This window comes from Amblyraja radiata, chromosome 11 (genome assembly GCF_010909765.2).
Source record: "Amblyraja radiata isolate CabotCenter1 chromosome 11, sAmbRad1.1.pri, whole genome shotgun sequence".
Classification (NCBI taxonomy): Eukaryota; Metazoa; Chordata; class Chondrichthyes; order Rajiformes; family Rajidae; genus Amblyraja; species Amblyraja radiata.
This window is the reverse complement of record NC_045966.1, coordinates 6,856,455-6,882,034: the sequence shown is the minus strand read 5'-3', so window position 1 is coordinate 6,882,034 and position 25,580 is coordinate 6,856,455. Positions and strand designations below refer to the sequence as shown.

At 45.4% G+C, this 25,580-nt stretch overlaps 1 protein-coding gene across 1 annotated transcript in view; it reads right to left on the bottom strand.

Annotated features, from left to right (window-relative positions):
* The window catches only part of gabrb2 (gamma-aminobutyric acid type A receptor subunit beta2), a 98,802-nt gene that overhangs the window by 31,976 nt on the left and 41,246 nt on the right, over positions 1 to 25,580 (bottom strand). The window contains exon 4 of the mRNA XM_033029239.1: positions 2,492 to 2,712. Coding sequence (XP_032885130.1) covers positions 2,492 to 2,712 — 221 coding nt within the window. The remainder of the gene's footprint in view (positions 1 to 2,491; positions 2,713 to 25,580) is intronic.

Genomic DNA, 25,580 nt, shown 5'->3' with positions numbered 1-25,580 from the left:
TGTTTCTTAAACGATGCGATAGTCCCTGCTTCAACTATCTCTTCTGACAGTTCTATACTATTTTAAACATTAGAGTTTATAGACTTTAAACACATCACTCACAAAATAGCTGATGTCTTTCCCCAACTCCCTGCACTCTGCTGACAACTGCATTCATCTTCATTGATTGCTTATTAAATTGAAATTTGTCAGCAAAATAGTCTCCAATCAGTAACCTGACTTGCACTAACATCACACTTTCAAACTGATGACAATGTTGAGCTTTTCCTACAGCCATCCTCTTATTTACCAAAACCCACAACTCTAAAAGACACATTATCCATGTTTTATGATCCTCTTGATTTAAACACCCCAGCTAAATCAACTGCAAGATGATTTCGTTTTCATGAAGTAGTCTTCAACTGACTACTATCCAAGAATAAAAGGCTTCCCCAATTACAGTAAGGAGATCCCTCTCACTTGCTTGTTTACCACTTCCACTCTTATCTACAGGAAAACATTTTAACAAAACACACACTGCTTGAGTAACTCAGCAAGTCAGGCAGCATGTATGTGACATTACACTAATTTAAATTATTTAAAATAATATTAATATATTCAGCAAAGCATGACTAAACACAAATGACACTGGACTAACAGTAGATACATCAATTGGCAAATAACACAGTTCAGATCACTGCTGCAACATTAGACCTAGAGACACAGCAAATAAACTGTTTGGCAATGAATGGAAAAGCAGGCCCTAGTGGAAGGAATTATATTTGCTTGATCATAAGGTAAAGCAACAAAAAATAACTGCATTGTTGGTCTGGTGTCCAGTGCAGAAGATAATACAGGATTTAACTTCAACATACTGATGGACCAGATTTCACAGTACTTTTGTAGATGTGGTGTACATTTTACAGGAGATGACTCTGAGTGCTTTGAACTTCACCCTAAGTGCCTACCTCTGTTGACACTGCAATGTCAGAAAAAGCTAGCTACCTGCTCCTGTATCTATTCCAGCGTTCTCCACATTGGTCACAGTCACCCCAATATATCCAGCACCAACTCTGAGGGAAAGTCACAATCTTAACACCTCAGGTGAATAAGCTTTTGCTTCAATGCTAAATGCCCACAAATCTTGCATGCATAAAAGCACACTGTGTCCATGGATGAAAGTGGCAGAGCCTCATGCAGCACCAGTTTTATACGTACAGTTCTCGCTGAGAAAACTGTAGCATAGTAGGGTCAGAAAACCAATCTTGACTCCATTTCAGTGACTACTGATCATAAAGAAAATCTTATCTCGCCTTAATTTATTCCATAATTAATCAATTGTTGAGTAAAATAATCCTAGACTAAATTATCGACACGGTAAAATTACCATGTACCATCAATATAATGTCACTAGAAGAGTAGCAGAGGATCCCAAAATTGCAGCAACCTGCAGTATACTTTTGACTTCACTGTGGTGCACGGATGGCCTGTTTGATTGGTTTCAAATATGGTCTGAGGTTACGGATGCTAAGTTTCAGTCAGGCATAATAACTTCCAAAGAGACTAAGAACATTTCCAATGAGCTACTTGATGTCGTTAATATTGCATCATTGGATTGTTTGCATGATTTCACAGTAAGATAACTAATCAGTCTGTTGATTAACCAAAAAGTATAACTAACTTTCTTGAATTTTGGAAAAAGTAAAAATTATCATAGCTAAAAATTGAATAATACATGGCACTGTGAATCAATGTCAAACATTCCTAATCTAGATATCGTTGAGTTAGGCATATATTAAAAGACCTTGTTACTCATTTCTACCTAAATGGTAGTTATATTCCCATTCAAATAAACAGGAAAAAAAGACATGCGAGCTTCAATAATAGTGATGCTCCCTTCACAATGTCATAAGGTGGTATGACTTAAAATCTCAGAAACTTCACTGTACTCCGTTGCCATTTTAATCATCCTTATGATGAGACAAGGATTGACAATTTAATGCTGACTCGTTCCAAACTATGAGCAGTTTTAATTTATGGACTCATCATTAAGAATTTGAATGTGATGAGTTTCCTTCGGGCACTTTTTTATCAGCAAACTAAAATGAATTCCAGCTTCAGGTAACAGATGAAATTAGTGCTTTGAATTAAGCAATCCCGTAGGGATTTGAATTATCAGAGCTGAATTGCATTGAATAAATTGATAATATTCCACAAAAATGAATATGAAAATGATTAGAGAATACCATGCCCCACAACAGAAGTATCATGGCATATTATCCTTTCTGGGGAACTTAGTGTACATTGATATCTGTAGATGAAAACCATAGCTATATTTATTGGCTTAAAATCTGATATTCAGGACATAGAGGTGCCATATCATCAAGCAATCCAATATTGACAGTCTTAAAATATGTATCCAGCAGGCTCTTTAATATCATTACTGCAATTGAAACAAGGAATATAATCCCAATTCTGTTTAGTTCCATAAATTGGAAAAACTGGTACTAACCTGAGACCATATAAAACCGTGCCATCTGGGTGCAAACGTATCATTCGATTCTTTACAGTGACACCATGCACAAAAGACTTTTTATCATTTAGAAAATATGTGTCAGGAACCCAGAGTTGATCAGCCACTCTGTTGTCCAACGTGAGATTCAAGGGTATTTCTGAATAGGAAAGTCGCTTGTCCCGCCAAGCCTGTTGGAAGTACATCGTCAAAGTATAATCCTAAAAAAATGAAAAATGGAAATTATGGTTGGTTAGAAGTACAAAAATCCTTTTTATTGGACTTGAAAATCTATTCCAAAATATCAAAAAGTTATCTGTTATTTGATTGATCAGAAAGTGCTGCTGCATATTTTTTTAAATATATTTTGATTAAAATAAGAATGCTGCAGAGAAAGTCCACTATGTGGAAAACGATATCAGCAACTAAGCAAAAACATTTAGACATGCAATGGCACATCAGTAATTCTTTTTCATTAATAGTTGATTGTCTTCCATGAAATAAATAATGTATTTAACTCTTTTGTTTGCTATCATTGTATTTGACATTTTAAAATGTGTTTTAATATCATGTTGCAACAACCTGAATTTTTTACTTTCACACAATTGTTTGACGTGTAAGATGAGCGATCAGGCACAGGAAATAGTTCGAAGCTCATCATTATCTAAGCTTGTGATGAAGGGAAATCAAAATTCCATCATAAAATCCAAAGAGATTGTGATAATTATTTCATCAACGTAGATGTAATGATCTGCACTTTTGAAATTTGGATGTCCAAGATGTTCTAAAGATGAACAGTCCATCAGTAATATTATAGCAGATGAGAAAATGGGGATAAGAGTAGGCCATTTGAACCGTTGAGGCTGTTTTGTCATTCTATAATATTTTTGAATACTTTGATCTCCAATCCATTTTCTCGGCCAATATAGATTCAAAGGGGCAGTAAATGATCTTGCAAACACAAAGTAGTGAATTGAATCAAGAATTATTATACCCAGTTTGATATGGTCTTTTTTGCTGATATCTAGATTCTCGGTCTTTAGGTTAGTGCTTTTATTCCAGCATTACAATTGGAATCAAATAATTTACCAGCAGGAATTCCTCTGTGAATGTTTGGAAGAAGATAAACAACCCTCACTTTGGCAGATAATAAGCAAGTACATATTTTTAATTATTGATACGGTGGATTGAATGAGAACATGAAGATTTCAAAATACTTTCAAAATCATATTGCTGGCTATATTTCAATCACAGTGCATCATGTATGAAAAGAATTGTTTTGAGGATGTAACTAGGAAAATGGATAAGGGAGACCCAGTGGATGTAGTGTATCTGGACTTTCAGAAAGCCTTGGATAAGGTCCCACATAGGAGATGAGTGGGCAAAATTAGAGCACATGGTATTGGGGGTAGGGTACTAACATGGACAGAAAATTGGTTGGCAGACAGGAATCAAAGAGTAGGAATTAACGGGTTTCTTTCAGAATGGCAGGCAGTGACTAGTGGGGTAACGCAAGGCTCGGTGCTGGGACCTCAGCTATTTGCAATATACATTAATGATTAAAATGAAGGGATTAAAAGTAACTTTAGCAAATTTGCAGATGACAAAGCTGGGTGGCAGTGTGAACTGTGAGAAGGATGCTAGGATGCTATGAGGATGCAGGGTGATTTGGACAGGTTGCGAGAGTGGGCAGATGCATGGCAGGTGCAGTTTAATGTGGATAAATGTGAGTTTATCTACTTAGATGGCAAGAACAGGAAGGCAGATTATTATCTGAATGGTGTCAAGTTAGGAAAAGGGGAAGTACAACGAGTTCTGGGTGTCCTTGTACATTAGTCACTGAAAGTAAGCATGTAGGTACAGCAGGCAGTGAAGAAAGCTAATGGCATGTTGGCCTTCATAACAAGAGGAGGTGAGTATAGGGGCAAAGAGGACCTTCTGCAGTTGTACAGGGCTCTGGTGCGAACACACATGGAGTATTGTGTGCAGTTTTGATCTCCAAATTTGAGGAAGGACATTCTTGCTATTGAAGGAGTGCAGTGTAGGTTCACGAGATTAATTCCCAGGATGGCGGGACTGTCATATGTTGAAAGAATGGAGCGATTGCGGTTGTATACACTGGAATTTAGAAGGAAGAAGGGGATCTTATTGAAACATATAAAATTATTAAGAGATTGGAGACGCCAGAGGCAGGAAACATATTCCCGATGTTGGAGGAGTCCAGAACCAGGACACAGTTTAAGAATAAGGGGTAGGCCATTTAGGTCGGAGATGAGGAAATACTTTTTCACCCAGAGAGTAGTGAATCTGCGGAATTCTCTGCCTCAGAAGACAGTGGAGGCCGATTCTCTGAATGCTTTCAAGAGAGAGTTAGATAGAGCTCTTAAAGATAGCAGAGTCATGGGATATGGGGAGAAGGCAGGAACGGTGTACTGATTGTGGATGATCAGCCATGAATACAGTGAATGGCGGTGCTGGCTCGAAGGGCCGAATGGTCAGCTCCTACACCTATTGTCCATTGAAAAACAACAAGTGATTAATAGCAGTGATTGACTGATAGATTTTGGCCACCAAATTGTGATCAAAAATACCTCCAGACCCCTTTGACTTAGCCTTCTTCAAAAAAGACAATTACTGGCTTGTCAGGTGCTGCATATTTAATATGCTTTTCTGGAACTTAAAGAATTTGCAAGCCATGTATAACTGGCTTTACGGGGACCACGTTCTCAGTTCTTCCAATACAATTATTATATCTGTTATAAGGTCATCACAAAGTCTTAAGTAACAAATCCAATGACAACTGTATCCTGAACGTACATTTACCATCCGGCATTGTGCTGGTGAGCTGTACCCACTTCACAAGGATTTCTTGTAGCGTATCCGACAATATGTTAGCCTCTAAATGGATGATGAGTTACCCTACACTCTATTTCTTCATCTGACTTAACTCTTTTTTCAGATGGTAGTTAGTTAATCTTATCCACTTCCTCTTTACCCTTGATAAAAAGGTATTAATATCTTAACTTTATTAAATACTCGTTAAATTGCAGATTACTTTCTCTGAAATGCTTTAATTTTCATGTCTCACTATGTGCAATCTCTGCATAAAATTTGTGACTGAAACTATTTTTATGATAATGGCTTGCAAACAACTTGTTTGAATCTATCTGTAATTCACCCAATGGCATTTATTTTAAATATGTTCCAGTAACAAAACCTAAACTGATGAATGCATGATTTTGTCTATTTTAAAGAACCAAGTCAGGTTATGTGCATATGCAAAAGGGGAAGAAAACAATGTCATACAGTAAATCGCCCAGATGATGCGTGCTTTTTAATGAACACCTCACAATGACATTGTCAAAAATTCACAACTGGTGCCTTTCTTCTTTGTTATGGGGTCGTATCTAAGACATTCTTAATCCATAATGGAGGAAATAATTGACATAATTGGAGGTTGAAAATTACATTTCAGAATAACCACAACCTATGCAGATGTGAAAAGTAAATTTAAAGTTATTTAGTCCGTCAAATGAATAAAATGTTCACACTAAGATATTAATAAAAATATTCATCAGTTATATGTGTGCATTATTGATTGTAACAGCACAATTTTTGAAATGTGAAAAGTCCTATCTTCTTTACAAAAGAAATATATAACCACGTTTCACAATGGATGTATTAGTGTCATTTTCTCTTAAAGTAAATGAATAGGAAAGTATAACTACATACATAATATTAATTGAAACAAAATTGATATTAATTCTGTAGTCAAGGTCATATCTAGGCTGCTTCTTATACTTACGGCTGCACACTAAGACATGCAGAGCGTTAAACTGGATAATGTCCAAAACAGCCACAGTGATTTCCATGATGCAGTCAGTACATCAAATTAACGCTCCTGGTGTTTTGAGTGATTGCCGAATGTAGTCAGCATTTCCCACGCTGTTCACTGACATCATATAACAGAACGAGTTCAGTATACTATTCTTAAAAGCAGCCTGCATCTGTTTTCTCATATGCTGCATGACCTGCTGAGAGTTTCCAGCATTTTGTCTTAATTTAGATTTCCAGCATCTGAAAGCTTTTATTTTTTAAGCATTGTTCAATTCATAATACATCCTTCAATTATCGGCCATCAACGAAACCAGATCTCTACCATGCTACTTATTTGTTTTCACCTCATCATCACCTATTACTGTTGCCAGCTTCACACCCATAACTCACAGCTTGCACACACTGGCAGTAATTCATCTATCACAACCACAGCCTACATATTTCTTGCAAAGGTAAGTGGCACAAAACGGAACACAATAAAAAATACCTGGAGCATATCTGTGTGTTGGAACCTCCATGGAAGAACCAACACTGAATATTGTGTAAAGGAACATTGTTAAGGCAGCTGCCTTTACCACCACTTAATATAGGTATTCCTCTTTCTCATTCTTCAATTCCCTCTGAGTAGCTGTAGAAGGTAAGAAAAAACACTTCATATTTTTTTCTACCTTCACACCTCAAAACCCCAAATCACTTTTTTAGCAGAGGAAAGTGAATACATTAAGAAAGGTAAATACACCTTATCACTGAAATTGAACTTTTCATTTAACTGCACATCCCGTATGTGTATGTGACGAATAAACTTGACTTGACTTGAAATGTAGATTGAACTGTAGATGTTGTATTTTAGAGGATTCAAAAATAAAAGGGAATTACATTTGGTAAAACACCAGGTATAAATTACAGAAGTGGAAAGAAAGCATACGTGTCAGCTCACTGAACAGCAAGATCACACACTACATTTGAGGACTCTGGTGAGAACCTTGAGCAAAACTAATGGGGGTGCAGACCTAAGTAACAGAAGCACTGGAAAACATTGAATATGAAAAGATTCAGCATTAGCTTGACAAGGAACTGTGGATATAGCTTGAAATTCCTTCTTTCCGATAAGGAATGGATATTTGATATTCCACAGCAAATGACAGACAATGTCTCATCTCCTATTCTAGCACAAGTAGGTTCTAAATCTAAAGGTTCAAGTGCTGCAGTGGAGGCACAGGCTCCAACTATGCAATATGAAATAGACATCATCATGACTCTAGGTATTAGCGTTCAAAGTGCTTCAGGGCATCAAAGTGGTCCATCAATCTGTTCACCAAATGGCTGCTGTATTTACTGAGTTTAAGTTACAGTGCATGGGGAAGAACACTATATAATCTGTGACCTCGGGAATGTTTGCCAGCCAATGCAGATTCCTGCAACCCAGGCCAGAATGCTGCAACATGAAGGTGGGACATCTGGGCCCAAAGTCACCTTCACAGTCCATTTGTAATCTCCTTGATTGAAAATCAGCAGCCTTCCACCCCTCATGTTACAGCAATCAGGAAAGCATTCCATAACAAAAGCAGAAAAGCAGACAGCTGATTTTAAATGTATTTGATTTAAAAATATGGAGTGAACATAGAATAATACAGCACAGGAACAGGCTCTTCAGCCCACAATGTCTGCGCCAAACATGATACCAAGCTCAACTAATCTGCTCTGACTGCACATGATCCATATCCCTCCATTCTCTGCATTGCCATATGCCAATCCAAAAGCTTCTTAAATGCCACTATCGCATCCAAATTGGTCCAACCTCTCCTTAACCTCACCCTCAAGCAACACATCCGCCATCTGGACAGCAGTAGAGGACTCTTGCAGATTTATGATAAAATGATGCATGATACACTATCTAATTGCTAAGACCAATACCACAGTTTGTATGTCATTCTGGACCAGATGGAAGATGGAGACCAACTGTGTTACAACCTGCTGCAAAATGTATGGGGATGCTTATCTTTTCAACAGTGTGGAAGGAGGATAGACAAAAATTAACAGCTACAATCATCTCGACTGCCCCAGGCAACACAATTGTTACCATGTATAAGGTTTGTAGTTGTGATTGCAGCAGTTGGCTGATTTCACAAATGATCATTTTATTGAAGCAAAGCCATTTCAAGCACTAGCTGTCACTGGAGATGAGAAAATTGTTCCCCAAAAAGCCTTTGCAGAAATAACCACTTATCATGGCCCATTTAATCACATTCCTGGCCTCTTGTTCATCTCTGCCTGCCTTCTGTCCCTTTTCACAGTCATGGTTAGTTCCATGCCCAGCCACCAAAGTACTTCAACACCTTAAATTAAACAAAACAAGGAACAGGAATATTCCTAGGCTGTAGAACTGTCAGTTGAAATAATCTAGGAACCAATCTACAAAATAATTAAGCAATGTTGGCTATTAGTGTTTAGCTGCACATGAGGCATAAATGTTTAGAAATGCTAATATCAGTATCAAAACAGTATATAACGCAGAATAAAGTCATAATTTGCCAAACACCCGTCTATTCAGGGGCAGAGGTGACCCATACAAGGACATGTCGCACTGGAACTGGAGGGGGACCAATATCCTGGTGGGCAGATTGCTAGTCCTTCTCAGGAAGGTTTAAACTAGATTTGGCAAGGGTGCGGGATCCAAGGCACCAGTGAAGGAGTTGAGAGGCTGGAAATTGATACTGAGGTCAACTACAGGGAGTTCAGTTGATAAGCAGGCAGGGCTGTTACGTCTATGAGCTACCAGAGGAAGTGGTTGAGGTAAGTAAAATGCCAATGATTAAAAGACATTTTGGACAGGTACACGGATAGGAAGCATTTGGAAGAACAAAAAAAGGAACTGTAGATGCTAGTTTACCTAGGAAAGAAACAAAATGCTGGCGTAACTCAGCAGCATCACTGGAGAACATGGATAGGTTATGTTTCGGGTCGGGGCCCTTTCTCACACTGGCTTTCCAAGGTTTAGAAGGATATGGGTGAAACACAGGCAAATGATGGGCGTCTTGATTGACATGGATGAGGTACTAAAAGTCTGTTCCTGTATGATGATTCTATGACCCAAAGGGGTTTTGCCTGACTTTGTGCATGTATTATGGTCAAAATGCATCTGTGAACAGGATCGCATATTCTGGCATCTGATACGTGGATTTCCGCAGTTTAACTTTTATTTTCTTCTGAGTTTTTATTGTCAATAATACTGCAGTTGCGCAAAATCTGAAGTAAGGGCAGAAAAAAGTTATTTCTTGACGAAACAAATTAACTTTGGCTCTGGCTCCATGGATAATGTTTCAGTTTGAATACTTCATCAGAATTAGGAAATGTTATTAGAGGTTTTAAGATGGAGGGAAAAGCAGGGACAATAAAGAAAGGGCTGTCAAAGGCTGGAAGACAGGATACATTAACAATGAGAAATGGAACGATAATGCATGGTGATAAAAGCCTGGAGGAGGCAAAAATACAAGAATATTACCAAATTACTTAAGAAATTTGGAAGACATGCTAGAAAGCTGGAATAAAAATCAAGAGAAATTGTTCAATTCAATATCAAGTCAAAAGGCTTGTAATGTGCTTTGTCAGAAGGTAAGATGCAATGCCTTAAATTCAGTGAGTTTCATTGGAATAGTGTAGGAGGATGACAACAGAGATTAGAGTGGATAGAAAATTATTCAGCTAGATTCTGGTGGGCCACATTTGCCGATTGGCAGATTTTCCAAAAACTGTTATTCAATATTCACTTAATTTCTTCATGGCAGAATCTACATTGGAAACAGATAATACAAGATATTAATTTGTACAATATAAATCAGTGCTTCAAATAGTATAGATAGGCACTTGATGTCTGGCATGGGCAAAGTGAACTGTGCGCCTTTGACTTTAAGGAAGACTGTTTGGGGTCCTCAACAATGGGAAAGGAACAGATAACAAACCAGGTGGCATTACATCTATGGCTGTACAGGAAAGTGTAATGGAAAGAGGAGTTACTGTTGGTAGAAATAGATGTAGGAAATGGAGTATCCCAAAGAAGTAGACTTCAAACCACCCCTTCCCACACACTAACCACCCCACACACACACACACTAACCACCCCCCTTGATATTATATTAATATTATTCATTGGCTCCTTTTACCCCATCCCTGCCCTATCTCGAGGGGCAGAGAGAGTGGGTGAGAGAAAGAGAGAGGGGGGGAGAAAGAGAGAGAGGGAGAGGGGGGGAGCGGGGATGAGAGGGGGTGAAGAGGAGGGGGGGGGAGAGGAGGGGGGAGAGGAGAGGGGGAGAGGAGAGGGGGAGAGGAGACGAGAGGGGGAGAGGAGAGGGGAGAGGGGGAGGAAGAGAGGAGGGAGGGAGAGGGGAGAGAGGGGGGAGGGCGAGGGTGGAGAGGGGGGAGAGAGAGTGGAGGGGGTGCTGGAGGGGGAAGAGGGGGGAAGGGGGAGGGAGAGACGGCAGGAGGGAGAGACAGGAGGAGGGAGAGACGGGAGGAGGGAGAGAGGGGAGGAGGGAGAGAGGGGGGAGAGAGGAGGGGGGAGTGGGGGAGAGGAGGGGGGGAGGAGGGGGAAAGGAGGGGGGGAGGGGGGAGTGAGGGAGGAGAGGAGGGGGAGGGGGGGAGAGAGAGGGAGAAGGTGGGCTTGAACTCGGCGAGCGGACGGGGCCGACTGCGAGCGGACGACAGGCCTCGGCAGCTTTCGGGATCTCTGCTGGGCTGCGGGCGGTGCGGGGCAGTGAAGAATGTTCTGGAAATTAAAGCTCTCTCTTTGCGATGTCATCACTCGGGTGCTCCTCGGCATCCCTAGGGTTCTCTTGGGAGACCCGAGCCGAGGCGCGAGCGTACTGCATTTTCAGTGGCTTCAATCCAGAGCCCTGGGGTCGGAGGGCTGCTGGGCGGCTGGGCTGTGGGCGAGGCGGTGCGCTACTCTGCGGACGGCCTGCCGAGTGCGAGTCGACTGTGAGTCGGGAGGCGACAAAATGTCTGTGAGTCGGGGAGGGGGGGTTGTTAACATAACTCGTTATCAGCTTCAATCCAGAGCCCGGGGGGAGGGGGGGCGGGGGGGAGGGCGGCTGGGCCTCTGGCGGAGCGGAGCGCTGCAGACGCCCGGCCGGTCGACTGTGATCGAGAGAAGCCATGTGATGTCATCAGCTCGTTAGATTTTAGAAATAATCAAATTTTCAGATGAGGCGATTTTTGACATCATGAGGTAAATTATACCGGAATATGTAAAAATGTCACCGTTAGCGCGTCGGGTTTTCGAGGAGACGTGAATCAAAGAAAAAGAGAATCAAACACAAAGGCAAATTAACAAGCAAACAAACAAATACATAAACATCCAAGATCAGAGTTTTATAATAATACTAGACTAAGTGGGACCCGTTGGATCCTATGTTCACACGGGAGGGGGGAGAGAGGGGGAGGGAGGAGAGGAGGGGGAGGGAGGGGGGAGAGAGGAGGGGGGGAGAGAGGGGGAGCGGAGGAGAGAGAGGGGGAGCGGTGAGAGAGGGGGAGGAGAGGGGAGAGGGGGGGGGGGGAGAGGAGGAGGGGGAGGAATGGAGGAGGAGGGGAGCAGGACGGACGAACGGGCTGCGGGGCCCACAGCGAGCGGGTGGCGGAGACTCGAGGGAGGCAGCGGGGCGGACGCGATCTGAGGACGGTCAAAAGCAGCGGCTTCAATCCAGAGCCCTGGGGGGGAGAGGGCTGCTGGGCAGCGGGCGGGACGGGGCGGGGAGGGGCGCTACGGCTGGCCGCACTCGGGGGCACCTCGGCATCTCTCGGGTTTCTCGGGAAACCCGAGCCGAAGCACGAGCGTACTGTGTTTTTTCAGCGGCTTCAATCCAGAGCCCTGGGGGCGGAGGGCTGCTGGGCTGTGGGCGGGGCTGGGCACTGCGGACGGCCGAGTGCTTGTCGACTGGGAGTCAGGAAGCGACAAAATGACTGTGAGTCGGTGGGGGGGGGGGGAGTTAATGTAACTCGTCATAGGCTTCAATCCAGAGCCCTTGGGGGGGGGGGGGGAGGGGCAGCTGGGCCTCGGGCGGGGCGGAGCACTGCGGACAGCAGGCCGGTCGACTGTGAGCGAGAGGAGCCATTGTGACGTCATCGGCTCGTTAGTTTTTTAAAAAATCTCAGATTGGTGAAGAATTTGAAGAAATAACTCGGGAAATAATGAATCAAATTTTCAGATGAGGCAATTTTTGACATCATGAGGTAAATCTCTACCGGAATATGTAAAAATCAAAGAAAAATACACGGAAAAAGACACAAGTAAACAAACAAACAAATAAATAAGTAAAATCCAAGATCAGAGTTTTATAATATAACTATACCAAGTGCAGACCCGTTGGGTCTGTTCCCCCAACGCGCGGTTGCGCGGGGAAGCGGCGGTCTGCGGCGTCACACACACACTAACCAACCTCTCACACACACACACTAACCCCCCCATCACACACACACACCACCCCCATTGATATTATATTAATATTATTAATTCACTCCTTTTACCCCATGCCCCGCCCTATCCACTCACACATAGCCCCCAATTCACAGACACGGAGGGGTAGATGGAGGCACAGAGAGGGAGACGGAGGCACAGAGAGGGACATGGAGGCAAAGAGAGGGACATGGAGGCACAGAGAGGGACACGGAGGAACAGAGAGGGAGACGGAGGCACAGAGAGGGAGACGGAAGCACAGAGAGGAAGACAGAGGCACAGAGAGGGACATGGAGGAACAGAGAGGGAAATGCGGAGGCACAGAGAGAGACACGGAGGCACCGAGAGGGACACGGAGGCACAGAGAGGGACACGGAGGCACAGAGAGGGACACATAGAAACATAGAAAATAGGTGCAGGAGTAGGCCATTCGGCCCTTCGAGCCTGCACCGCCATTCAATATGATCATGGCTGATCATCCAACTCAGTATCCTGTACCTGCCTTCTCTCCATACCCCCTGATCCCTTTAGGCACAAGGGCCACATCTAACTCCCTCTTAAATATAGCCAACGAACTGGCCTCAACTACCTTCTGTGGCAGAGAATTCCAGAGATGTGTGAAAAAAAGTTTCCTCATCTCGGTCCTAAAAGATTTCCTCCTTATCCTTAAACTGTGACCCCTTGTTCTGGACTTCCCCAACATCGGAAACAATCTTCCTGCATCTAGCCTGTCCAACCCCTTAAGAATTTTGTAAGTTTCTATAAGATCCCCCATCAATCTCCTAAATTCTAGCGAGTACAAACCGAGTCTATCCAGTCTTTCTTCATATGAAAGTCCTGACATCCCAGCAATCAGTCTGGTGAACCTTCTCTGTACTCCCTCTATGGCAGGAAGACAGAGGCACAGAGAGGGACACGGAGGAACAGAGAGGGAGATACGGAGGCACAGAGAGGGACACGGAGGCACCGAGAGGGACACGGAGGCACAGAGAGGGACACGGAGGCACAGAGAGGGACACGGAGGCACAGAGAGGGAGACACGGAGGCACAGAGAGGGACACGGAGGCACAGAGAGGGAGATACGGAGGCACAGAGAGGGACACGGAGGCACAGAGAGGGACACGGAGGCACAGAGAGGGAGATACGGAGGCACAGAGAGGGACACGGAGGCACAGAGAGCGACACGGAGGCACAGAGAGCGACACGGAGGCACAGAGAGGGAGATACGGAGGCACAGAGAGGGAGATACGGAGGCACAGAGAGGGAGACACGGAGGCACAGAGAGGGAGATACGGAGGCACAGAGAGGGAGATACGGAGGCACAGAGAGGGAGACACGGAGGCACAGAGAGGGAGACACGGAGGCACAGAGAGGGAGACACGGAGGTACAGAGAGGGAGATATGGAGGCACAGAGAGGGAGACGGAGGCAGAGAGGGACACGGAGGCACAGAGAGGGAGATATGGAGGCACAGAGAGAGACACGGAGGCACAGAGAGGGACACGGAGGCACAGAGAGGGACACGGAGGCACAGAGAGGGACACGGAGGCACAGAGAGGGACACGGAGGCACAGAGAGGGACACGGAGGCACAGAGAGGGAGACACGGAGGCACAGAGAGGGACACGGAGGCACAGAGAGTGAGATACGGAGGCACAGAGAGGGAGACACGGAGGCACAGAGAGGGACACGGAGGCACAGAGAGGGACACGGAGGCACAGAGAGGGACACGGAGGCACAGAGAGTGAGATACGGAGGCACAGAGAGGGAGACACGGAGGCACAGAGAGAGACACGGAGGCACAGAGAGGGAGACACGGAGGCACAGAGAGGAAGACGGAGGCACACAGAGAGGGAGACACGGGGAGCCATTGTGACGTCATCCAGCTCGCTTCAGCAGTTAGATTTTTTAAATATGTCAGATTGGTGAACAATTTTAGTAAAAAACTCGGGAAATAATGAATCAAATTTACAGATGAGGGACTTTTCGAAATCATGAGGTAAATCTCTACCGGAATATATAAAAATTTCACCGTTACCGCGTCAGCTTTTCGAGGAGATGTGAATCACATTTGAAAAGACACCCACACACACACAATCAAGATCAGAGTTTTATAAGTTACTAGACCAAGTGCAGACCCGTTGGGTCTGTTCCTCCAACGCGTGGTTGCGGGGGGGGGGGGGGCTGGAAGGGGGGCGGCATGCGGTGTCACATACACTAACCACCCCCACACACACACTAACTACCGCCCCCCCCCCGTACGCAGGTTAACTACCCCCCTTGATATTATATTTATATTATTAATTTGCTCTTTTTACCCCATAACCGCCCTATCCACTGACGCATAGCCCCCAACTCTCAGGCGCGTCTAGAGAGGGGGGGGGGGGGTAGAGAGTGAGGGCAGAGAGAGAATGGGGAGACAGAGAGAGAGGGGCAGAGACAGAAGGAGAGGGGAGTATAGGGAGGAGGAGAGGGGGGGTGGGTGAGGAGGGGAGAGAGAGAGATGGGAGGAGAGAGAGGGGAGGAGAGAGAGGGGAGGAGAGAGCGGGAGAGGGGGGCTGAGAGGGGGGGAAGGGGATAGGGGCGGGGTGCAGGGGAGAAGGGGGTTTAGGAGAGGGAGGGCATGGGGGTGATGGAGAGAGAGGGGGAGAGAGAGAGAGAGAGGAGAGAGAGAGGGGAAGAGAGAGAGAGAGAGAGGGGCGAGAGAGGGGGGAGAGAGAGAGAGGGGGAGAGAGAGGGAAGAGAGAGAGGATAGAGAGAGAGAGAGGGAGAGAGAGAGGGGGGAGAGAGAGAGGGAGAGGAGGGAGAGAGAGAGGGAGAGGGGGGAGAGAGAGAGAGAGAGAGAGTGAGAGAGAGAAAGAGGAGTGGGGCGGGGCGGCAGGTCGTGGATGCCCCGAACGAACCCGGAGCGATCCGAGGACCAAAGATCCTATAGCGAGCTACAGGCTCTTTGCTGAGGACTGCCAAAAGCTTCCGCCAGCGTTACAGAGGATCAGGCCGCGGACACTGTCGTGGAGAGGTCGTCCCCTGTGACGGGTAGAGAGGAGAGGGGGGAGAGGGAGGGAGTAGGTGAGAAGGGGGGGGGAATGGGGAGCCGGGCGAGTGAGTGGGCTGCGAACAGCGTAGAGAAACAGCACCGGCTTGACTCTCTTGAAACCGGCAGCTGAGTGAGCGGGCGGGCAGGATTTCACGAGCTGCGCCGACAATGAGGAGAAGCTTCTTCAGCGAGCGTGAGTGATCTGCAGATCAAAGATCCAATAGCGGAGCAGAGCTGTAGGGTCTTTGCAGCAGAACTTTCTCGATCTTTCTCTGCCTTTTGAAGAACGGGGGGGTGAGTGGGCTAACGTACCTCGTTGAAAACTGCACATGCGCGTTGACAGCAGCTACATTAATCCAGAGCGGCGGGGGGGGGGAGGGGGCACGAGGAAAGGCATTGTGAGGTCAACAGCTGAGCAACCTTCATATTTTTTTAAAATCTCAGTTTGGTTATATATTTTGGTAAATATCTTGGGAAATAATTGACCAAATTTAGAGAGAACTGGATTTTTGAAATCATAAGGAAAATTTCTCCCAGAAGATGTTAAAATTTCACTGTAATTGTAACGTCAGCAGCTGGGCAGCGGTTAGATTTAAAAAAAAGATCAGATTGGTCAACAAATTTAATAAAAAAGTCAGGAAAATGTGCCAAGTGTACAGAGGATTTGTAAAATCACAAGTAAAATCTCTACTGAAATATGTTAAAATTTCCCCTTCGACGTCTGGTTTTCGAAGAGATAATTCGCAGGCAAAAACACAAACACACATAGAAACATATAGAAACATAGAAAATAGGTGCAGGAGTAGGCCATTCGGCCCTTCGAGCCTGCACCGCCATTCAATATGATCATGGCTGATCATCCAACTCAGTATCCTGTACCTGCCTTCTCTCCATACCCCCTGATCCCTTTAGCCACAAGGGCCACATCTAACTCCCTCTTAAATATAGCCAATGAACTGGCCTCAACTACCTTCTGTGGCAGAGAATTCCAGAGATTCACCACTCTCTGTGTGAAAAATGATTTTCTCATCTCGGTTCTAAAAGACTTCCCCCTTATCCTTAAACTGTGACCCCTTGTTTTGGACTTCCCCAACATCGGGAACACACACAACACACACACAAACAGTTTTAATGTATACTAGACCAAGTGCAGACCCTTTGGGTCTGTTCCCCCAACGTGCGGTTGCGGGGGGGGGGGGGGGGGGGAGCATGTGGCGTCACACACACTAACTACCATCCCGCACACACGCTAACTACCCCCCTTGATATTATATTAATATTATTAATTTGCTCCTTTTACCCCATAACCGCCCTATCCACTGACGCATAGCCCCCAACTCGCAGGCGCGTCTGGGGGGGGGGGGGGGGGAGATAGTGAGGGCAGAGAGAGAATGTGGAGAGACAGAGATAGGGGCAGAGACAGAAGAGCAAGAGACCCGAGAATAAAGGGAGAGGAGGGGGGAGGGGAGGAGGGGGGAGGGGAGGAGGAGAGGATGGGTGGGTGAGGGTGGGGGAGGAAGGGAGAGGGCGATGGGGAGAGAGTGGGGAGGGGGAGATGGGGAGAGAGTGGGGAGGAGAGGAGAGGGGGGGAGGGAGAGAGAGGGGGATGAGGATGGGGGGAGAGGAGGAGAGCGGGGGGGGTGAACGGGGAGACAGGGGAAGGGGGTGGGGAGGGGGGGGAACGGTGGTTGTGGGGGGTAGAGAGGGGTGGGGGAAGGGGAGGGGAGAGGAGAGGGGAAGAGGGTGATGTGAGAGGAGAGGGAACGGGCGGGAGTCGAGCTGCCGGAAGCGTGGCGCGAGCGTACTTGGCATGAGAAGTGACTTTTGACTCTGTAAACCACCAGCTGGAATGAGCGTGCAAGGCTTCACGAGCTGCGCCAACAGTGATGATAAGATTCAGCGCGTGAGGAGTCACTGCCCCGAGATGTGTAGAACAAAGAAGCTACAGCGGAACGGAGCTGTAGAATGTTCTGCAGAAGTTTCTCGATCTCTCTGCGCCTGTAATCCACAGCGGCGGGGGGGCGGGGCCTGGAGGCAGGTGGGCCTGGATTGGTCGGCATGTGGCATTGTGACGTCAGCAGCTCGTGTGTCCTGTTTAGATTTTAAAATGAGTGAGTGGGGGGGGGGGGAGGATTTTATTAAAAAATGTGTACATAAAAATGTCTTAATGTAATGAGGAGTGGATTAGCGAATGTAAAAGTGAAATCGCTAGCGAGATGGAAAAAATCTCAGAGTTTCTGCGTATGGTTTTGGCGGACCAAGGAATCAAAGGCCAAAAATCTAATCTGAAAAAATATCTGAAAATCGAATCTGACATACACCCACAAACACACACACACACACACACACAGTTTAGATAGATAGATAGATAGATAGATAGATAGATAGATAGATAGATAGATAGATAGATAGATAGATAGATAGATAGATATGATTCTTTGACATCGTCTGGAATTACATTCCGTCTCAGTTGTCAATATATGCAACTGGACACCTCCAGAGTGTAGGGCTCTTAAGAAGGCCTGGTTGTGAAGCATGCAGCGCACAAAGTTATCCATGGGCTGCATATGGGCTCTCATTCCGAATACCAAGATAACATCCTATCCTAGTCTCTTGATCGTTTAATGGCTCTATGTTGGTGCTCACCTGCACTATTTGGAGCATGGAGAGAGACAAGGAGAAAGGAAGGGTCAATGTGTACCGTATTGCGACAATCGAAAGGTACAGAAAACCATCGACTACTCCAGAATCAATTGGTCACACCAGCTCCCAAGAAACAGAAGGATTCAGCACGAGAAATTTTATTTCAGATCACAGACCAACTAGACATTCAGAAAATGATAAATGTTGAAAATTCAATCTCAGTGGTACAATCCATCATGCCCTGATCCTTCAGGATTTAGTAATCCTAATAAAGCTATGTGCATATATGACTAACGAGATGCAGTTTCGTGTTCTGAAAAATGGCAATGAAAATCAGCAGCCTGCCACATACTATGATATTTTAAATAAATAAGCCATTCCTGTTACCTGCCATGATGCAGTTTTGGTGACTGACCTTTATGTCTATAGATGGAGCAGTCTAACTAATGATGGGTGTCTGAACGTTTTCTTACATTTGAAAAGTCTCTGGATATATTGCTCCACAGAAAGCAGAAGCATGGATCGCTAACTATCTTGACCTGTCCTGACCCAGCACATAGATATACCTTGTTATTTGTTGAACTGTGCTTTAGATTACTATACCACGCTAGAAATCCTTTATAAAATGAACTTCTATCATACATGAAGTAAATTATAATATAAATGGCTATGGTTTCAAACACAACCCTTTTAAATGTCAATTACTGAGAAGACATTGGGTACTGGATTAATGCAAGCATCTCTAAACTAAACTAAACTAAATCCCACTTTTATTCTCTGGTCTTTATTTAATTCACCACTCGGAATTGTATCCAAGTCAGTAAATTATTAATTCAGGAAAACTCCACATGATCGATCTTAATCAAAAGCTACTTGCATTTATATAACAAATGTAATAACATGTCCCAGGGCATCTTTTAGAGCATTAATAAATACAAAATTTTCACCAAGCTACCTAAGGGAACGAGGACTGATGAGGTGTCCAGAAGCTTGGTCAATGAAAGATTTTAAGCGGCATCTCAAAGGAGACATGGAATTTAAGGATTCAGCAGTCAAATACATCATAATCATTAACACTATGAGGTGGCACAGCAGTAGAGCCACTGCCTTACAGTGCCAGACACCCGAGATCGATCCTGACAACAGGTGCTGTCCGTACGGTTTACACATTCTCTCTGTCTCCCTGTGACCATGTGGGTTTTTTCCCGGTTTCTATGTTAATTGGCTTCTGTAAATTGTCTCTAGTGTGTAGGAAAGAACTGGTAGGAAAGTATTTCTAAACTAAACTAAAACTGGGTCTCGACCCGAAAAATCACCTATTCCTTCGCTCCATAGATGCTGCCTCACCCGCTGCAAGAATACATGTAAAACCTGATGGAGAATAAATTGGATCAGTGTGAAAAATTAATATTGATATGCTATTAACCAATGATTGCTCAAACTGGGTATAAAACTTGTACTGCCTGATTATCTTAATTATTTTAGCATTCAGCCAGCATGAAGAATTGATTGCCTTAGAATCGTTTTAAATCAACTGATATGATAAAGCCAGCCGGCAACTCCTGAGAAGAAGAAACATTATGATTACAGCAGATGGTGTAAGTAACTGTAGCCTTCTCTCTAGTCTCTAATGTCAAATGGGCATCGCTGGGCCCGTACATAAAAAAACATGAAAAAGATGGATGAGGCATTAGCTGAATGGGTTCATCAAACCTAATGCTACTGACCCTTCTATCTTACATTGAGAATGGAATACATCTGCATACTTGCATATTTTTAACTGCCACTAATTTCACGGTGTTTGGTTGTGTGGTGGTGTTTATTTCACCGACCAGGAGAAAGCAGTCTGCTTGACTGACTCGCCATCAACTAAGCCGATTCATTCTCTTCACCTCCAGTACACAATGGCAGTAGTGTGTATTATCTGCAAAATGCCCTGCCATTATTCCTCTGCAACTATTCCGACAGCACCTCCTAAACCTGAGAAATCTACCACCAAAATAGACAAGGCCAATAGAGCATGGGAACAATTAGAAATAATACTCTGCCCTACCTAGATAGCAATCCTTTTTCATCCAGCCTTATATCATCAGTCATTGATCACCCCTCGGTATAAATTCTGGAACTCCCTACCCAGCTGTCCTATGTGAGTACTTTCATCAGAAGGAATGCAGCTGTTCAAAGTGATGGCAAACCACCACCTTCCTTGCCAACCTCGCTTAAATCAAGAAACCCAGCTATGCCTGCCTCTTTGTAGGGTAAGTCGAACAATCCTTGTTCGAGGCGTACCGTGGCCCTATCCCCGAACTCTACCTTGGCTACAACGATGACTGCATTGGTGCTACCTCCTGCACCCATACAGAAGTCACTGACTTCCATCCATTTCACCACTAACTTCCATCCGGCATTCAAATTCACCTGGACCATTTCCGACATCTCCTTACTGTTTCTAGACCTCACTATCTCCATCGCAGGTAACAGACTACTGACCGACATCTACTATAAACCCACTGACTCCCATGGCTATCTGGACTACACTTCTTCCCACCCTTCTTCCTGTAAGGACTTCATCCCCTACTCCAATTCCTCCGTTTACGCCGCATCTGCACCCAGGATGACGTGTTCCAAACCAGGCAGGGCTCGAAATTAACAGTTGCCCGGTAGCCAATGGCCACCTAAAGTCCCACCGGGCAACCTAAAAGCCGTGTCATTTTGACCAGCTTGGCAAGCGAAGGCACTTGGCTGATGTGGACAGCAGATGGCCTGATGCAAACTGTGTCAGAGAGCTCCTGCTTTATCCTTGTTCCCTGCCTTGCCCTGTGGAGTTGCTGCTTGTTTGTGAACCAGCGGCTCAGGCAGCGGATTGGCGCTCGACACCGCTGCACATTATTGTTGCTGTTGTTCCCTTAAAGGGCCTGTCCCACTTTGCAATTTTTTCAACGACTGCGGAGCGTCAGTGACTGACGCCGTTTAAAACCGTCAAGTTGCACGACATACACTCTGACGTATGCTCTCCTGCAAGTGACGCCCGGTTAGAGGTTTGATAGGGTTAGGGTTAGGGACCACAGATGGGCTGTAAAATATTCTTCCTTCAATGCCATGATTTTAAACATTAAGATATTAAAATTAATACAATAAAATCAATTGTGCAAATGAAAAGATGTCTGAGTCGTTCAGTTTTACAGATGTATTGGTCCGCTTCCAGATCCAATCACCGTCTCTAACTTTTCACAGGGATGGATTCAGTGAATGTAGACTCCACTCTCCCCTCCACCCCCCTCCTGCCCCCATCCCTCCTTCTCCACCCCCCCACCCTTCTCCCCTCCCCTCTCCCCCCTTCTTCCCTTCCCCCCTCTTCCTCCCTTCGCCCCGCTCCACTCTTCTTCCTCTTCTCCACTCACCCTCCCCCTCCCCTCACATCCCCTTCACCCCCTCTCCCTCCCATCTCCAACCCCCCCCCCCTTTCCCCGACGCCCCCCATTTGTGGATCCAGTCTGCGACCAGCGATCCCCCGCACACTATCCCACACACTAGGGACAATTTATATAAACCTGTGCGTCTTTGGAGTGCGGGAGATAACCCTAACCCTAACTCTAGGTCGATAGGCTTGGTTTTTAAGTATAAATTGTCCCTAGCGTGTGTGGGATAGTGTGCTAGTCGGTGAGGACTTGGTGGGCATACGTCAGCGGGCTTTTCATCTGGGTACAGGCAATGTTGTCAATGTAGCAGTGCCACCCACCTGCTCCGGCCACTGTCTAAATACCCACCACCCATTTTGAAGCAAGGCGAGGGGGCGGAGGGGGGTGTTTCAAAAGTCTGCATTTATCCCATAGTCAATGTTACTAAAACAGATGATGTGGAGTAGACTTTGTGCAGTACTATTAGTGGGATCTAGCTGTCACAGGCTGGGTCAACAAATGGGGGGCGTCGGGAAAAGTGGGAGGGAGGGGAGGTTGGAAAATGGGAGTAGGGAGGGGAAAAGGGGATGTGAGGGGAGCGGGGGGAGGAGTGGAGAAGGGGAAGATGAGTGGAGCGGAGAGGAGGAAGAGAGGGGAAGGGAGAAAGGTAGGGGGAGGAGTGGAGAAAGAGGGATGGGGGCGGGAGGGGGTAAGAAGGGGGTGGAGGGGAGAGGGGTGTTCAGTCTACACTCACTGAATCCATCCCTGTGAAAAGTTAGAGACGGTGATTGGATCTGGAAGTGGACCAATACAAAATAAAACTGAACGATTCAGACATTTTTTCATTTGCACAATTGATTTTATTGTATTAATTTTAATATATTAATGTTTAAAATCCATGCATTGAAGGAAGAATATTTTATAACCCATCTGTGGTCCCTAACCCCAAGCCTAACCCTAACCGGGAGTCACGCGCAGGACAGCAGAGCCGGCCTTAAGCCGATTTGACCGATTGCTCCCAATTGGGCCCCACGCCTAAGCGGGGCCCCGCACTAATGTTCCGTATTTCGTATGGAAATACGAATTCTCTTTGTTAAATAAAGATTTTTTTTAATTCGCCATCCGGATTTTTTTTAAACGAACATGTATAACAACCGCTGCATGGCCATCAGACACAAACGATTTGTTAACTAGTACTGTTAGCACTTCTTAACAAGCAAGTAGTTAACACTTTGTTATGCAATGTCATCAATCTGCATCCATCCGCATTCCTCAGTAAATGTTATTGTGTTTTGAACAAGTATTAATGACGCCGTGTTCCTTTGAATAAAATTCACGCGGCGTCATTAATACTTGTTTAAAACACAATTACATTTACTGAGGAATGTAGATCGATGACACGTTGAGAATATCATTAAACTCACCATCATGAGTGAGGGCCCCGGACCGTGAGAAGGGGCTTCTTCCTGGTGTGCAGGTTAGTCATTCACCTACCGACCCACGTTGTGTCTCTCTGTCTTTTGCTCTCTCCCTCCCTCCCTCTTTCTCTCGCGCGCTCTCTCCCGCTCCCCATCTCATCTCTCTCTAGCTCTCCCACTCCCTCTCTATCACCTCAACATTCCCGGAATCATTGACGTTTTGCGGTAGACAAAAATGCTGGAGACACCCAGCGGGTGAGGCAGCCGCCTGGCCCGCTGAGTTCCTCCAGCACTCTGTGTTTTTTGTTTGGCTCTGAAGTTGAAGGTGGCTCAGCGGGACGGGCAGCGGCTCTGGGGAGAGGGTTGCGTTTCTGGTCGAGACCCTTCTTCAGACAATCACAAGTACTCTCACCGACGCGAGTTCAGTTCAGTCTGAAGAAGTCTGAAGAAGGGTCTTCTCTCCAGAGTCGCTGCGCTGCCTGTCCTGCTGAGTTACTCCAGCTTTATGTCTATCTTCAATTTCAGAGAATTACAATTTCTCACGGGGGACTTATAACATCTCTAAACCCCTCTGGGACCCCCTGAACACCTCTAAACCCCCCTCTAGCCCCCCTATTCCCCTCTATTCCCCTCTAAACACACCTGAACCCATCTGAAGGTACACAAAATTGCTGGAGGAACTCAGCGGGTGCAGCAGCATCTATGGAGCGAAGGAAATAGGCGACGTTTCGGGCCGAAACGTCTGAAGAAGGGTTTCGGCCCGAAACGTCGCCTATTTCCTTCGCTCCATAGATGCTGCTGCACCCGCTGAGTTCCTCCAGCAATTTTGTGTACCTTCGATATTCCAGCATCTGCAGTTCCCTTTTGAACCCATCTGAAGCCCTCTAAACATCTCTAAACCGTTTAAACCCCTCTAAACTAGGACGCTGCAAGGGGACTTAGATAGGCTAGGTGAGTGGGCAAATGCATAGCAGATGTGGATAAATGTGAGGTTATCCACTTTGGTGGCAAAAACAGGAAAGTAGACTATTATCTGAATTGTGGCCGATTAGGAAAAGGGGAGATGCAACGAGACCTGGGTGTCATGGTTCACCAGTCATTGAAAGTAGGCACGCAGGTGCAGCAGGCAGTGAAGAATGCGAATGGTATGTTAGCATTCATAGCAAAAGGATTTGAGTATAGGAGCAGGGAGGTTCTACTGCAGTTGTACAGGGTCTTGGTGAGACCACACCTGGAGTATTGGTACAGTATTGGGCTCCTAATCTTGCCATAGAGGGAGTACAGAGAAGGTTCACCAGACTGATTCCTGGGATGTCAGGACTTTCATATGAAGACTGGATAGACTCGGCTTGTACTCGCTAGAATTTAGAAGATTGAGGGGGGATCTTATAGAAACTTACAAAATTCTTAAGGGGTTGGACAGGCTAGATGCAGGAAGATTGGTCCCGATGTTGGGGAAGTCCAGAACAAGGGGTCACAGTTTAAGGATAAAGGGGAAATCTTTTAGGACTGAGATGAGAAAAACGCTTTTTACACAGAGAGCGGTGAATCTGTGGAATTCTCTGCCACAGAAGGTAGTTGAGGCCAGTTCATTGGCTATATTTAAGAGGGAGTTGGATGTGGCCCTTGTGGCTAAAGGGATCAGGGGGTATGAAGAGAAGGCAGGTACAGGATACTGAGTTGGATGATCAGCCATGATCATATTGAATGGCTGTGCAAGCTCGAAGGGCCGAATGGCCTCTACTCCCGCACCTATTGTCTATGGTTCTATGACTGCGTCCAACTGCTGTCTGGTTCGTTGATCGGTTTGCTAGATATGAACTGTTTTGGGCGAGAAAAATGCTCACGGCAGACCAAATGTGTTAAACAGAAATTGGTCAGATATTGAGCTTTACACGGTGAGAAATCATGCGAAATAATCACTGAATTTAATTTTAAATGACTGCACCTGCATGTTATACTGTTTAGTTTGGAGATACAACCAGATAGTCCATTGAGTTCGCACCGGCCAGCGATTTTTGTTACAGATTTGACAATTTTATTTGGCGGCCAATCAAACGCTGTCTCTAAGGGGGTTGCATCCAATCACCAACCAACTTGCCTTAAAAATCCCGTCCAATCAACAAATAGGTCTCCTCCCGTCCAATCAGCCGCTGTCTCCAAGGACATTGTGTCCAATCACATAATTAGCAGCTACGGTAAAGGTTGCAAGCCAGCGGAGCTACTGACAGGCAAACGGGAGGGAGCAGGACAGATTCACACAGTGTATAATCCATAGCACCTAGTGTACAATTTCATAATATATACTAA